Here is a 13,977-nt window from a genome sequence, read left to right as displayed (position 1 = left end):
ATTTCTGGCAGGCTACTGTTGAACTATTTAAAAAATATTTCTGTGTACTGGAAATGACTGTACAGACAAAACCTGTCATGCACGCTTATTAGACATTTATTTCAGTTATCAAATGATGTTGAATCGCATGACTGAAGTGATAATGAAATGGATGGAGGTGCACCTGTAAGATCTGAGATGCCCATCAATTGTATACGTCAACCTATAAAAGTCTTTGCGTTACTGTAGTTCCATAGTAGAAGTACATCGCCTCAAGCTACAGCATCTCTGCAATGTCAACAGGTTCCATTGTCAGTCAAGGCCTTGTCAATCATTCCTCTTCCTGTTGAGCCACACCGTCGGCTCGTATGACATGGGCCTTGGATCAAAGAATGGTTTTAAGAGCTACTGTACAACCATCGCAAGGACATTTGCTGAATTCCGTGATAAATGAATTTCCATAAAGTAGCATTCCTTATTTCTGTAGTTAGAGCATAGAAAACATATAACCGTAAGTACGTTTTAACATTATTAAAGCTCTCTAGAATTAAATAACACCCCTATAGTCACCTTTACCCTCGTATTACCCAATGTAGTTGGCATAATAAGAGAATATAAGCCATTTAAGACATAATATAAGTAGTTACTATGACTAATATTACTAAGAAATCAGTACTGTAGTGGCTATTGTCTCATCAGTGTGGCATTACTGACACCTAGTGACCAGTGTAGAATACTACATATCATTAATATCTTCTGAATGCGATTTATTTTTATTTTTATTTTTATTTTTATTTTTATTTTTATTTTTATTTTTATTTTTATTTTTATTTTTATTTTTATTTTTATTTTTATTTTTATTTTTATTTTTATTTTTATTTTTATTTTTATTTTTATTCAGGTTTGGAACCAATTCGTATTTTTTAGCCATTTTTATGCCTGAAAATGACATGGGTGGAATTGAACACGGGTCTCTTAGTTGTGTGGCCTGCACGCTAACCACTCCCACACCGTGCAGCCCCTTGAATAAATTTGAGCGTGGCTATTTTAGGTTGAAATGACCAGGTATTTTTAGATATTTTTAGATGTGTTTTCCCAATGCTGACGTGTTTTGCGGTATGCCCAAACTGGTAAAACCAGACTCAACGGAATTCTGCTTTTACCAAAGCACATATGATTGACATTGACATTGATTGACATGCAGTCAAACTGGTCCGGCTTGGGCACAGGTGCGGCTTTAATGACCCAAATGTCATTTACACAAACTTTCAAAGCATTTCCCGTGATGTTATTCTAAAATATTGCACTTGTCAACATCTTTTTTTGAAGCATATGACTTTATTTTGATGATTTCTTCATGTATATATGTTAGTAAGCAGTACAGGGACACAAGAAATCGGGGCTTTAGAGCGACGGTGTTGACATTTGACCTTGAACAGTGCAGGAGAAAAAGGTGGTCCAAACAATCTGTGCGGTCAAATAATAACATAATCATATTTATTTCAATGGATTCTGGCGTCATTTTACGTGTTTGTGCATCAATAACCCGACTCACATTAGCCACGTTTACATGAGGAGTTTTATGAAATTGAAACAGCAACAACAATTTCATAAAAAGCAATATTAATAATAATAATAATAATAATATAGCCCCACTGGATGAGTTTGTAAAAGGGAAAGTTAGACTAAAGTACATTTTTAAGTACATGGCTGCTTTCAGTTTGCCCACTCGGAACGCAGAAGCGGCTTCTGGTCTTCGGCTTTGCTCTTGCGAGCGTAGTAGGCCACGACCACGGCCAAGGCCACCACGGACAAAGAACACGCGCTAGCTAAGATCCCCGTGCTCATGCTGCTGCTCAGCATCTCCTTCACTCGTCCTCCGCTTTGCCAGGAAACTGGAAAGAAGAACGCAGATGTGAGATGTGAGATGATACGGTCGGGGGCTTGATCATTGTGATCGTTTTTACATCATTGACTGTCATTGCCTGCAAAACATTATGTCAGAATTAAGGGATTCATTCATTTTTACCGCTTTTCCTCATGAGGGAGTCAAAAGTACAAGATCAAAAGTTCCAATTATAAGATAAAAAGTCATAATTATGAGACAAGAAAAACATAAATATTAGACAAAAAGTCAAAGTATGAGATATAAAGTTAACATTATGAGCTAAAAAGTCATAATTATGACATAAGAAAAACATAAATATTAGACAAAAAGTCAAAGTATGAGATATAAAGTTAACATTATGACATAAAAAGTCATAATTATGACATAAGAAAAACATAAATATTAGACAAAAAGTCAAAAGTATGAGATAAAAAGTTAACATTATGAGATAAAAAAAAGTCATAATTATGACATAAGAAAAACATAAATATTAGACAAAAAGTCAAAGTATGAGATAAAAAGTTTAAATTATGAGAAAAAAAATTATGAGATAAGAAAAACACAAATATTGGACAAAAAGTTGAATATATGAGAAACAAATATGAGATAAAATGTTGACATAAAATAAAAAAGTCATAATTTTGAGATTAAAAAGTCATAGTAATGAAATAAAGTCATATTTATGAGACAAAAAGTATTTGATGAAAAGTTGCAATGATGAGACAAAAAGTCCAAATTATGAGATAAAAAGTTAACATTATGAGATAAAAAAGTGATAATTATGACATAAGAAAAACATAAATATTAGACAAAAAGTCAAAAGTATGAGATAAAAAGTTTAAATTATGAGATAAAAAAATTATGAGATAAGAAAAACACAAATATTGGACAAAAAGTTGAATTTATGAGAAACAAATATGAGATAAAATGTTGACATAAAATAAAAAAGTCGTAATTTTGAGATTAAAAAGTCATAGTCATGAGATAAAGTCATATCTATGAGACAAAAAGTATTTGATGAAAAGTTGCAATGATGAGACAAAAAGTCCAAATTATGAGATAAAAAGTTTCCGAGATGCAAACTGCACATTTGCATGTTTTTTTTATCTCATAGTATTTCTCATAATTTGTCATTTCCACTCCTAATTCCGCCATTATTGACATCGCCACGGTTCATTGTTAAACCGTGGCGATGTGGCTGGGTAGGTACCTGGCGCCGCCACGTCCCCCTTGGTCATTAGTGTGATGTCCTCCCTCTCAGGGACCTCCAAGCCACGGTCAGCCTGGTCAGCCATCTTGACGCCGTCAGGCCTGCGCTGAGCAAACGCGCCAGGAAGAGCCTCGCTGACAAACTGGAAGGGACCCTGAGTGAGGGACCGCATGGAGGACTGTAAGGCCACGGACCGCCTGCGTCTGCGGAAGGCCTCGTTCTGGCAGCCCATGGCGCATCTGGAGAAGGGGTTGTTGATGTCGCACATGAGGACGCTGCAGGTGAAGTACACCTGGAAGATCACATGACTCCATTCATTCATTCATTCATTACATTCAGCAACAACAAACATTTGTACGCCATCTTGGTTATTCTACAACATTGCAGGGGGTAACGCCCGCATCGTGTCAGTCACAAGGGGGTAACGCCCACCTCGCGACAGTCATGAGGGGGTAACGCCCGCATTTTGACAGTCACAAGGGGGGGTAACGCCCGCATCGTGACAGCCACGAGGGGAGGTAACGCCCACATCGTGGCAGTCACATTGGGGGTAACGCCCACATCAAGACAGTCACAAGTGGGTAACGGACGCATCGTGTCAGTCACAAGGGGGTAACGCCCACCTCAAGACAGTCACAAGTGGGTAACGCCCGCATCGTGACAGCCACGAGGGGAGGTAACGCCCACATCAAGACAGTCACAAGTGGGTAACGGACGCATCGTGACAGTCACAAGGGGGGTAACGCCCACATCGTGGCAGTCACATTGGGGGTAACGCCCACATCGTGACAGTCACAAGGGGGTAACGCCCACATTGGGGGTAACGCCCACATCGTGACAGTCACAAGTGGGTAACGGCCGCACCGTGACAGTCACAAATGGGTAACGGCCGCATCGTGACAGTCACAAGGGGGGTAACGCCCGCATCGTGGCAGTCACAAGGGGGCAACGCCCGCATCGTGACAGTCACACGGAAGTAACACCCACATCGTGACAGTCACATTGGGGGTAACGCCCACATCGTGACAGTCACATTGGGGGTAACGCCCACATCGTGACAGTCACATGGGGGTAACGCCCGAACCGTGACAGTCACAAGTGGGTAACGGCCGCATCGTGACCGTCACGGGGGGGTAACGCCCACACCGTGACAGTCACCAGGGGGGTAACGTGGAGTGTCTGTACTTATGTAGAGTGAACGTACGTACGTCGGCTTACCTGATCATTGCTTCCACCAAAACTGAAGGTTGAGACCTCTAAGTGGTACGTCATTACATCAACGGCTCGGACCTTTAGAGAAGCGTCATTCAAACATCTGGGAAAAAAGAATATAGACGTAACATGTCAGACAGTGGAAGGCCATCCAAACAGGGGTGCCCAAAATGTGGCCCGCCGACCACCTGCAGCCCATGACTGTTTTTTGGATGATTTGGCCTGCGGCACATTCTAAAAATAGAACTTAACAAGAAAACTACAATAAAAACAGTAGGATAAAACTTAAAAATTACGAGAAAGAAAGAAAACAAATATTTAAGGAGTCATTTTTGGAAAATCATTTTAGTAGCATTGATTTAAAGTATTAAAAAAACATATATTTTTAAATATATTATCAGAAACAAGAGAAAACTTTTTGGGGGAAAATTAGTTTGTACAAAAAGTTACAATATCACATGAATAAAATCCAAATATTACGTGAATCAAGTGTATTTATTATGTCCGATATCAGATTATCAGTACTGATAATTATCAATGTAAAAATGCGATATCGGTTGATATCGGTATCAAATGTTTTCCCAATCATGAAAACTGATAGAGGAATGCAGAAATGTTATGAGAATAGTCAAAATATTAAGAGGACATTTTTTTTTTAATTAAAAAATAATAAAAAATTGTTAAAATTTTGAAAGACATTAGTATATTATGAGAAGCAAAAGAATAAAGTTTACATTTTTTTAAAGTTAAGTTGGGAAAAAATTATAATATTACAAGTTGAAGTCAAAATATTATGAAAATAAAGTCAGAATTAGCAGCGGAAATTGCAAAAAAAAAGCTGTTGTTTTACAATAATAAAGTCCTAATAATAGCTGAAAAAATTACAAAATTTTCTGAAAATAAATTTAAAATGAAAATAAAATTTCACAACGCTGAAATGCATTTTTTTCTTGAAATATATATGACTTCTTAGCATGTAAATGTGTCGGTTTCGGAAAATATTAGATTTTCCAGTATATGGCCCGAAGCGGAACAAGTTGGGGCTACGAAGAATAACCAGCGACTCCACTTTGCATCATACTGGTGGTATTGGTACTGCAATATCGTTTTGGTGCACGAATATTGATGAGTTGCAAAGAGTCCGTTTGGGACGGCACTCACACTCACCCGTCCTTGACCAGGTCGTAGAAGAGAGCGTTGTCAGGGTTGCCATCGGGCGTGGCTTTGCATGACTCCACAAAGAACGTGACGTTTGCCAGCTGCGATTGAGCCTTGATGGCCATAAAGATGGATTGTTGAAAGGTGACCTGCACCGGATAGGCGCTCGGCTGCACTTTGTCGGTGAAGTTAGCGTTAGTGTACACATCGAAAGAGTAACTGAAGCTGTCCAGTTCAGCGTCGCTGAAAACGTAGTTGGACTTCTGGACGTTATAATTTGACGAGATGCTGGCGCTTTTGGGGAACTGGCACGAGAAGCCCACTTTCACCGTCTTTCTTCGGAGTACAACTTGATCTGGATTACGCAGGGTTTGGATCTGATTCTTGAAGTAAATGTTGTGTTCTTCATCCTGTTTTTAGGAAGGAGAAAACAGCATGTGAATTCACAGCGGTGGCCATATTGTCTGTTCGATGAGCATAGAAAAGAAAAGTGTCGCGACCTCAACCATCGTGCCGCAGGTGCTGAACTGCATGGAAGCCGTGATGTGGGTGTCGTTGTAGGTGACCGAGCAGGATGGGTCCATCAGCGACAGATACCGCACGTCCACGTCGGGCAAAGCGGATCTCTCAATGGCAACCGTCATCATGTCCGCCGTGCACGTCACACTCGTTTTACCTGGCAAGAACACACGCACACGGTTAGTAATCCCTCCTTTTTCATGGTCACCCTTGCTTCCACACCCCCAACGTGATGAGGGAATTTCCACAAAGTAGGAATATTATCCGATTCCATTTAGAAATAAAGATATATTTTTGAACATTATTAGAAACCTCTAGACATGACATAACACCCCTATAGTTTATCACGCCCAGCCATGATGAGTGAATTTTGTTCTGACCATGAAGTCTGGTGCTTGTGTGTTTCACGGAACATTACAATAACATTACTGACACCTCGTGGCAGCATTTTGTACAGCATTTTTAAAATATATTTGTAAAATATTTTTTTATATTTAAATATAAAATATTTTTATATTATATTATTATTATATATGATAACATTTATTATTTTATATTTCATATTATATGATATTTAAATATAAAATATTTCAATACTAGTATATGTCATAAATATATGTATATATGTATAAATATATATATATATATCATTTTATATTTTGTATGTTTTTGTATATTTCTTATTTGATCTTTTATTATATTTGTATAGTATAATATAATATAATATAACACAATAATATATTATATTATATGAATATAATATCAATATTATAATGTTAATATAATAAAATAATATATAATATATAGTATATATATATAGTATATAAAATACTATATTATATTAATATAATATCAATAGTAGAATATTAATGTAATATATATATATTATATTATATTACATTATATTATATTATTGTTTAAATATAAAATATTTTTAAAATATTTTTATATAATTTGTTTATGCTGATATTGGGCCAATAATTATTGGCATCCCTACTTATATTTCTTTATTACTCATGTAGCCATTTTTATGCTTCATTTAGGCCAAAAATATGGAACATTAGCTTACTTATGCATATGTTTTGCCTAATAATAGGCAGCACGAAATTGCAAATATAAAATATTTTAAAACTATTATTTTTTAATAGTCTGTTTATGCTGATATCAGTCCGATTATTATGGGCATCCCTACTTCTATTTCTTTCTTACTCATGTAGCCATTTTTACGCTTCATTTAGGCCAAAAGTTTGTGAAACACTTTAAGATGAGAAGCCAGCTTTCCTGTTGGTCTGATCCATGGAATGGTTTATGAAATGTAGCTTAATAAATGTTGATCAACAAACCGGAGAAGGGGGTTGGCTCGCTCACCACAACGGCAACACACCTCATCTCTGATTGGCTGGAAAACAAAGGAGATATATCATAATAACAACGTATAATAACGTTGGCATACGACTGGACACTCACGATTCATTTGTCTCAGCAGTGAAGCAGACGGGGGCGACGCCTTCCGCATGGGCGTGTTGTGGTGTCCAGCTCAGCATCACCTTGGCTTTTCCGTGTAGATCATCACTGAACTCCTTGGTCATGTTGGAAGGGCCGCTCACCTGGAAGTCAGTGATGCTTCAAAGCAACAGGAAATGGGAAGTCAATATGTCAGTACGTTCCCGACGTTATGGGGCATAAAGGCCACAAACACCTACGTGGCGTGGTGAGCCTGCGCTTGGGCATGAAGCACCAATTTATGGCCCACCGTGGCGTGAAGCACGGCACCGTGTTTGGGTGTCGGGTACAAGAACTTGGGCAGCACGTGACCCAGTTCGCAATCTGGCAACGATGGGACGACTGGAACATAAACACAAAACATGATTGACGCATACGGTACAGTCATTCCTTTCAATGCGTATCCTCGCAAGGGTCGTGGGGGTGCTGGAGCCTATCCCAGATGTCTTCGGGGCGAGCGAGAGGCGGGGTACACCCTGGACTGGTGGCCAGCCAATCACAGGGCACATATAGATGCATGCAAACTCCACACAGACATGGCCGAGGGTGGAATTGAACTCTGGTCTTATAAGGCTTATATAAGGCTAACCACTCGATCACCGTGCAGCCCTGTATAACACATATAATATACAAATATTTTATATTTATATCATATCATATCATATACAATATAATATAATACAATATATGATAAAAATATAAAATTATTATTATTATTATTATTATATGTAGAAGACATAATATACAAATATTTTATATTTAAATATTTTAATATAATATTATATAATATATACGTATGTAGAAGACATATAATATACAAATATTTTATATTCAAATAATGTAATATAATACAAATATAAAATTATATATACATATGTCTAAAATATTTTATATTTAAAAATATAATGTAATGTAATATAATATATGTATATGTAGAAGGCATATAATATACAAATATGTTATATTCAAATAATATAATATAATACAAATATAAAATGATACATACATAGACAAAATATACAAATATTTTATATTTAAAAATATAATATAATGTAATATAATATGATATAATATAAAATGATATATATACATATATGTCTAAGACATATAATATAAGAATATTTTATATTTAAATATTATAATGTAAGATAATATAATACAATATAAATATATATATATTATATAATATATAGGGTGGATTGAACTCGGGTCTCCTAGCTGTGAGGCCTGCGCTCTAACCACTGGGTCACCGTGCAGCCTCCATACAGTATATACAGTAAGTGTTTATGCCCAACATCCTGACCGATGGCGGCCTTGTCTTGCATCATCATTGCTTCGGGTTTGTCAGAATTATTAAGGATTAAGGATTGGGGTCTTTCCTGGCCATCCCTGATCTTCTTCCTGACGGGAATTGGCTCCTTTGTCACACTTCCTTGTGAGCTGTACACCGCCATGATACGTGTACCACTTACTTTCTAATAGGAACTGCACTTCCACGCTGCACAGATGCGGTGAACTTCCGTTGTGGGCGTCCCGATACGTGGATGTTCCATTTGCATAGGATAAATTCATGTCTTTGGTAGGGAAGTCCTCCAGCATCACCTCAAACACGTAGACGCCGACACCCACCTCTCCCGTTTTGTGGAGGGTGCAGGTCGTCTGGGTGGACACGTGACAAACAGTGGAGATCGTTAGCATTCATCATATTCTTGACACTTGGCTTTGGTATGGGATACTCTATCCAACATTTTTGTTTTTATTTTGGCAATTTTTAAGCAGTGAAATAATATTCAGTAATGACCTCATTCAGAGTAATGTTGGCATGAACGGCGGCGTGTTCAGCTAAATGGCACTTGACGTGATCTTCATCGGGATCGTAAGCCAAAAGATGAAGCTCGGAAAAACAGTTCTGGGGCTTCCTGCATGAAGATGAATAGACAATCGTTCATTATTGCCCTGCTTACTACATTATGGAAGCATTTGAGAAAAATGACAGTAGAATTTAACAAGAAAAACACAAAAAAACAACAACATTTAACAAATCAGCAAGAAAACAAGAAAAAAAACCTTAAAAAATCAGCAGTCATTTTAAAAGAATAAGGTCAAAACATTAAGAGAATGAGAAAAAGTTTATTATTATTCTGAGGGGAAAATAACATTGTTTTAGAAGCGTAAGGTTGAACTTTATATTTTTGAAGTTATAATATGATGAGAAACCAAAAAAAAACAATACTGTAATTTTTGGAAGCTTAGGTTGCTCGTAATTAAGTTGCAGAAATCACAAATTATGACTCAAAATAGTCCAAAATCGAAATATTATGAGAATAAAGTCATAATTATTAGAAGAAAATGTACAAGAAGAAAGAGCTGAAATTCATGTATTAATAAATGTATTATATATTATATTTATTTTTTATTTATTATATATTATTTTATTAATATATTTATTCAGTATTTTTTAAATATTACAAAAAGTCCTAATATTATTTTAAACAGACCCAAATAAATCAAGTTACATTTTTGAAACTTTAGTTTGCAGTAATGTCATAATGTTACTAGAATAAAAATGAAAGATATGGGAATAAAGTCATAATTACGAGAAGAAAATAGTTTTGAAATAAAATTTAAAAAATAGCAGAAATAACAGCTTTAATTTGACAAGAATCACGTTACAATTTTTAAACAATAAACTAATAATTTTAGGAGAAAAATACCACAATGTAATTTTTGTAGCATAGAGTTGAAAAAAGAGTTGTTAAAAAAAAACGTTTATTATAAGAAACAAACAAAGCAAATACTAATTGTTAGAAAATTAGGTCGAGAAAAAGTCATAACACCATGGGAATAAAGTCATAATATCACAAGAGAAAAATCTTTAAATATTATTTTAGAATATTTTTTCCATGCTAATATACAGGCTAAATAATATTAGCATTGACTAGCAAGTAGGGTTGTCACAGTTGTCACTTTACGCGTAAGAAAAATACAATGAAAACATTTATGACCATATACTGTATTGCAATCTGCTAATTTCTTTCGACTATGTTACACTCTGTGTGTATGCTAGTGGCCCCGCCTCCACCCGCTCATCCCAAGAGACTGTAGCAGATGTGATATACGCCATGCTAGTTGGGCTTATGTGACTTTTCTATGTTCAGGTGAGTCTGAAATAATAATAATAATAATAATAATAATAATAATAATAATAATTGTCTTTACCTCAGAGAGGACACGGTGGTCGATACGGGACAATTGTTCAGGCCTTCGGTGTCAGATCGAGTCCGGAGATCCAAATGGGCGTGGCTTGTCCAGTTTGTTTTTGTATCATTGTTAGTTGCCCAGCAACAACCCGTGTTACTGAAAAGAAGTACTGTTATTTCTACTGCTACTACTACTACTAGTACTACTTTGAGACATAACCTGTCCTGGTCATGTACCTGAGAGAAATGTAGGAAGCGTTCATGGATACGTTTGCCATGGTACGTCCCTCAGACTGACACCATCGCTGCTGGCCTGAGGTGTCCTGGTCTGTTTGCATGACGCCGCTGTTGACCAAGCCGGTACATCCCGTGCACGTGTACGATGATGGATGATCACAATGATCCCTGCCGTTCTGTCGGTGATGAAAGGCCACCTGGGGGGTTTGAAGAAGCGTTAGAAAAAAAAGTCAATTTTGCAATTTTGGATGTTCTACGTCCTTGTGGTGTATTAATGTGAGCTATCAGCGCTCTGTTGTGTAATTCTTTTATTGTATTTACTACTACAAGGTTTGAAGAAGTGTTAAAAAATACATTTTCTTGTATGATTGCAACTTTTTTTCTCATTTAATTAAAACTTATTTTTCTTAATATCTTGATTTTATTTATTTTTTAATGTTCCACCTATTTCACTTTTCCTCCTGTAAACTTTTTGTAATTATGACTATATTGTCATAATATTTGGCCTTTATTCTTGTAATAATATGTTTTAATGTCTGATTTTCAAAAAATGTCAACTTTATTTTTGATAATATTGACTTTAAAAAATTGTTTTTGTTTTTAAAATTAAAAACTTTAAAAACTTTCTTCTATTCTCATAACTTTTTTCAACTTTTTGTCATGATTATCTAATTTTTTACTGTTTTTTTTTTTCATTTCTGCCCAGGCTTTTTCAATAATTTGCCAAATATTTGCAGATTTCTTATTTCTTATTCTTATTCTACTCATTATATTAGGACTTTTATTATGACTTGACTCCCATAATATTGTGACTTTATTCTTGTAATATTATAACATTCACTCAAACAATTTTTCCAACTTCATGATTTGTTTCTCAAAATGTTCTGACTTTGAAATTTTTTTTTTAATATATAACAGATCTATTTGTGAAAAAAATATTTTTGACATTATTTTTCCTCATAATATTACAAATTTATTCTCATAGCATTGCGACTTTTTTCTCGTTAGAAGACAATTTTTTTCTCTCAGTATTTCTAATTTATTCTCGTGAAAATTCTGCTGTTTCTTTATTCCGGCTGTTTCTTTTGTTTTGAAATAATTTTCCAAATAGTTCTGCTTTCTTCTCATAATATTACAACTTTATTCCTGTAATATTTTGATTTTATTCCTGTGATATTATAGCTGTTTTCCAGCTTAATTTTCCAAAAAATACAACTTTATTATTTGTTTTATTTGTTTCTCATGATATTATGACTTTTAAAAATATATATATTTTTAATAATTAATTTTTTATTATTTTTTAATTATTTTGACTTTATTGTAAGATTACATGTTTACTGTGTTTTTCTTTTTTTTTTAATATCATCTTTATCTAGCGGTTGGCTGGCGACCAGTCCAATAAAACCGCATGTGGAATCAGTACAGAGGAAAGATAATTGTTGAAATTTTAGCACTGTACCTTCAAATATCCATCCGGGTCCTTGTGCGGATGAATAAAACTAATGCTATCCCCATAAAAGTCTTCAGCTGAGCCTGCTCCCAGAACTGCAAAGAGCAGCAGGAGGATGGCGCCTGCTGCCATGATGGCGAAGAGAATCTGTTCAAAGAAAAAGCTTGTTGAGTCGGTTTCAATCGGAGCCCGGAAAGGCGTTTCCTTCGGGAGTCCACCCGACAGGTTCAACCTGATATCCACAGAAATGGCACTTTTTTTTTTAAACTTTATTGGTTTTCTCTCCAAACCGTACTTCATGAAATCATCTTGGGGTCACAGTGAACTGAAAAAAATTATATTATTTATTCTGGAGGTCTTTGCTTCACATTCGCCATTCAGCAAATTCAAGGAGTATTGTTTACATGTTTTGTTTTTGTTTATTTATTTAGTTGTCCCTTGTTTAAATACAGTTCTTAACATTATTAAAGCTTTCTAAACATGAATTAGCACCCCTATAGTCACATGTACACATCTATTACCCAACATAGAAGACATAACAAGAGAAATTAAGACTCATACTAATTTCTTTTGCTGTGTGTGTCAACAGGAAGTGACATCGGGGGTTCAGAGTTGAGTTTTAGCTTACGGCTACAACAGTAGCCTATGTTAGGGATTGGTATATATATATATATATATGTTATATATTATATCATTACTCAATAGAAACAGTCTGACTCACTACATCATTGAAGAAAGAATGATAAAATCATCACACAGCAACTTAACACTCAAAAGGTAAGAAATGTACAAGGGAGGGATCTTGGAAAACTGCATGACGGGAAACCGCTGTTTTTATTCTCATATCGGTACTTGCATTTTTATTTCTGTGATTTCCGATGGGGACGAGTGGTTAGCGTGCAGGCCACACAGCTAGGAGACCCGGGTTTGATTCCACCCTCGGCCATCTCTGTGTAGAGTTTGCATGTTCTCCCCGTGCATGCGTGGGTTTTCAAGGGCACCTTTGCATTAAACAGGAAATAGACCCGCATCAGTTCCCATTTCCCTGTTTTCTTGACAGCCTTTTGAATACTCGCAGACGCCACTTCACCGTGCTTTCTAATCCTATTAAAGGCTCTACTGTGCAGGTAGGTCAACAAAGTGTAAAGTTGCTCTGCTTGAGTAGTACCGCTGACTGGAGTTGCGATTTTGGATATTAATATTTTTTTGTTTTGTTTAACTTATTAACATTTGCCAATATCATACCTTCTATTTCCAATACAAATGTGACTGGAGCACAACTGCCAACATTTGGGAATTAGAGCTTAAAAAATTAAAGGGCACATTTAGTGAATTTCTTTTTTTAATTAATGCTAAAATGGGAAATATGACAGAATCTATGTAGTAATAATTGTGTTATTTCCAGTAAAACAGGACGTGTTTGGCGGATGTTTTTTTGTCCGAGTGCTCTGAGAGGACCGGAAGTTGGATTCATTTTTCCTGAATGTTAAAATTCTGGAAAATATTACAACAGCAGGGCAAAATACGATAGCTAATTATATGCCGTACATATAATATTTAATGAAATGTGTCACATAGTCATCTAATATTTGGGTTATTTTTGGGAAGTAAAAAATAAGCC

The 13,977-nt window shown here is 35.7% G+C and overlaps 1 protein-coding gene across 1 annotated transcript; it reads right to left on the bottom strand.

The window, feature by feature from the left end:
- Positions 1 to 1,105: 1,105 nt before the first annotated feature.
- LOC131132337 (uncharacterized) lies at positions 1,106 to 12,488 on the bottom strand. The gene is made up of 13 exons (XM_058077875.2): positions 12,366 to 12,488; positions 10,907 to 11,103; positions 10,689 to 10,826; positions 9,271 to 9,388; positions 8,942 to 9,128; positions 7,670 to 7,811; positions 7,434 to 7,589; positions 7,310 to 7,365; positions 5,948 to 6,123; positions 5,457 to 5,857; positions 4,296 to 4,392; positions 3,078 to 3,369; positions 1,106 to 1,874 (listed from the first exon to the last, which is right to left on the bottom strand). The coding sequence occupies exons 1-13, from the start codon at positions 12,486 to 12,488 to the stop codon at positions 1,696 to 1,698; spliced, it is 2,262 nt and encodes a 753-aa protein (XP_057933858.2). The 3' UTR covers positions 1,106 to 1,695.
- Between the last annotated feature and the right edge of the window lie 1,489 nt (positions 12,489 to 13,977).

The sequence above is a fragment of the Doryrhamphus excisus genome, linkage group LG1, assembly GCF_037039965.1.
Source record: "Doryrhamphus excisus strain RoL-2023G ecotype Guam linkage group LG1, RoL_Dexc_Guam_v1.1, whole genome shotgun sequence".
NCBI classification, from domain to species: domain Eukaryota; kingdom Metazoa; phylum Chordata; class Actinopteri; order Syngnathiformes; family Syngnathidae; genus Doryrhamphus; species Doryrhamphus excisus.
The sequence above is the reverse complement of the archived record's forward strand: the minus strand, read 5'-3'. Positions and strand labels throughout refer to the sequence as shown.

Bases quoted from the DNA above. Each gene is read 5' to 3' on its own strand.
- LOC131132337 (XM_058077875.2), bottom strand. From the start codon at position 12,488: ATGGCAGCAGGCGCCATCCTCCTGCTGCTCTTTGCAGTTCTGGGAGCA. The intron at 6,124-7,309 runs GTTTGTTGATCA...TGTTCTTGCCAG, and splicing joins CGAGCCAACCCCCTTCTCCG to GTAAAACGAGTGTGACGTGC. The intron at 4,393-5,456 runs GTGAGTGTGAGT...CTTTTTTCCCAG, and splicing joins TACGACCTGGTCAAGGACGG to ATGTTTGAATGACGCTTCTC.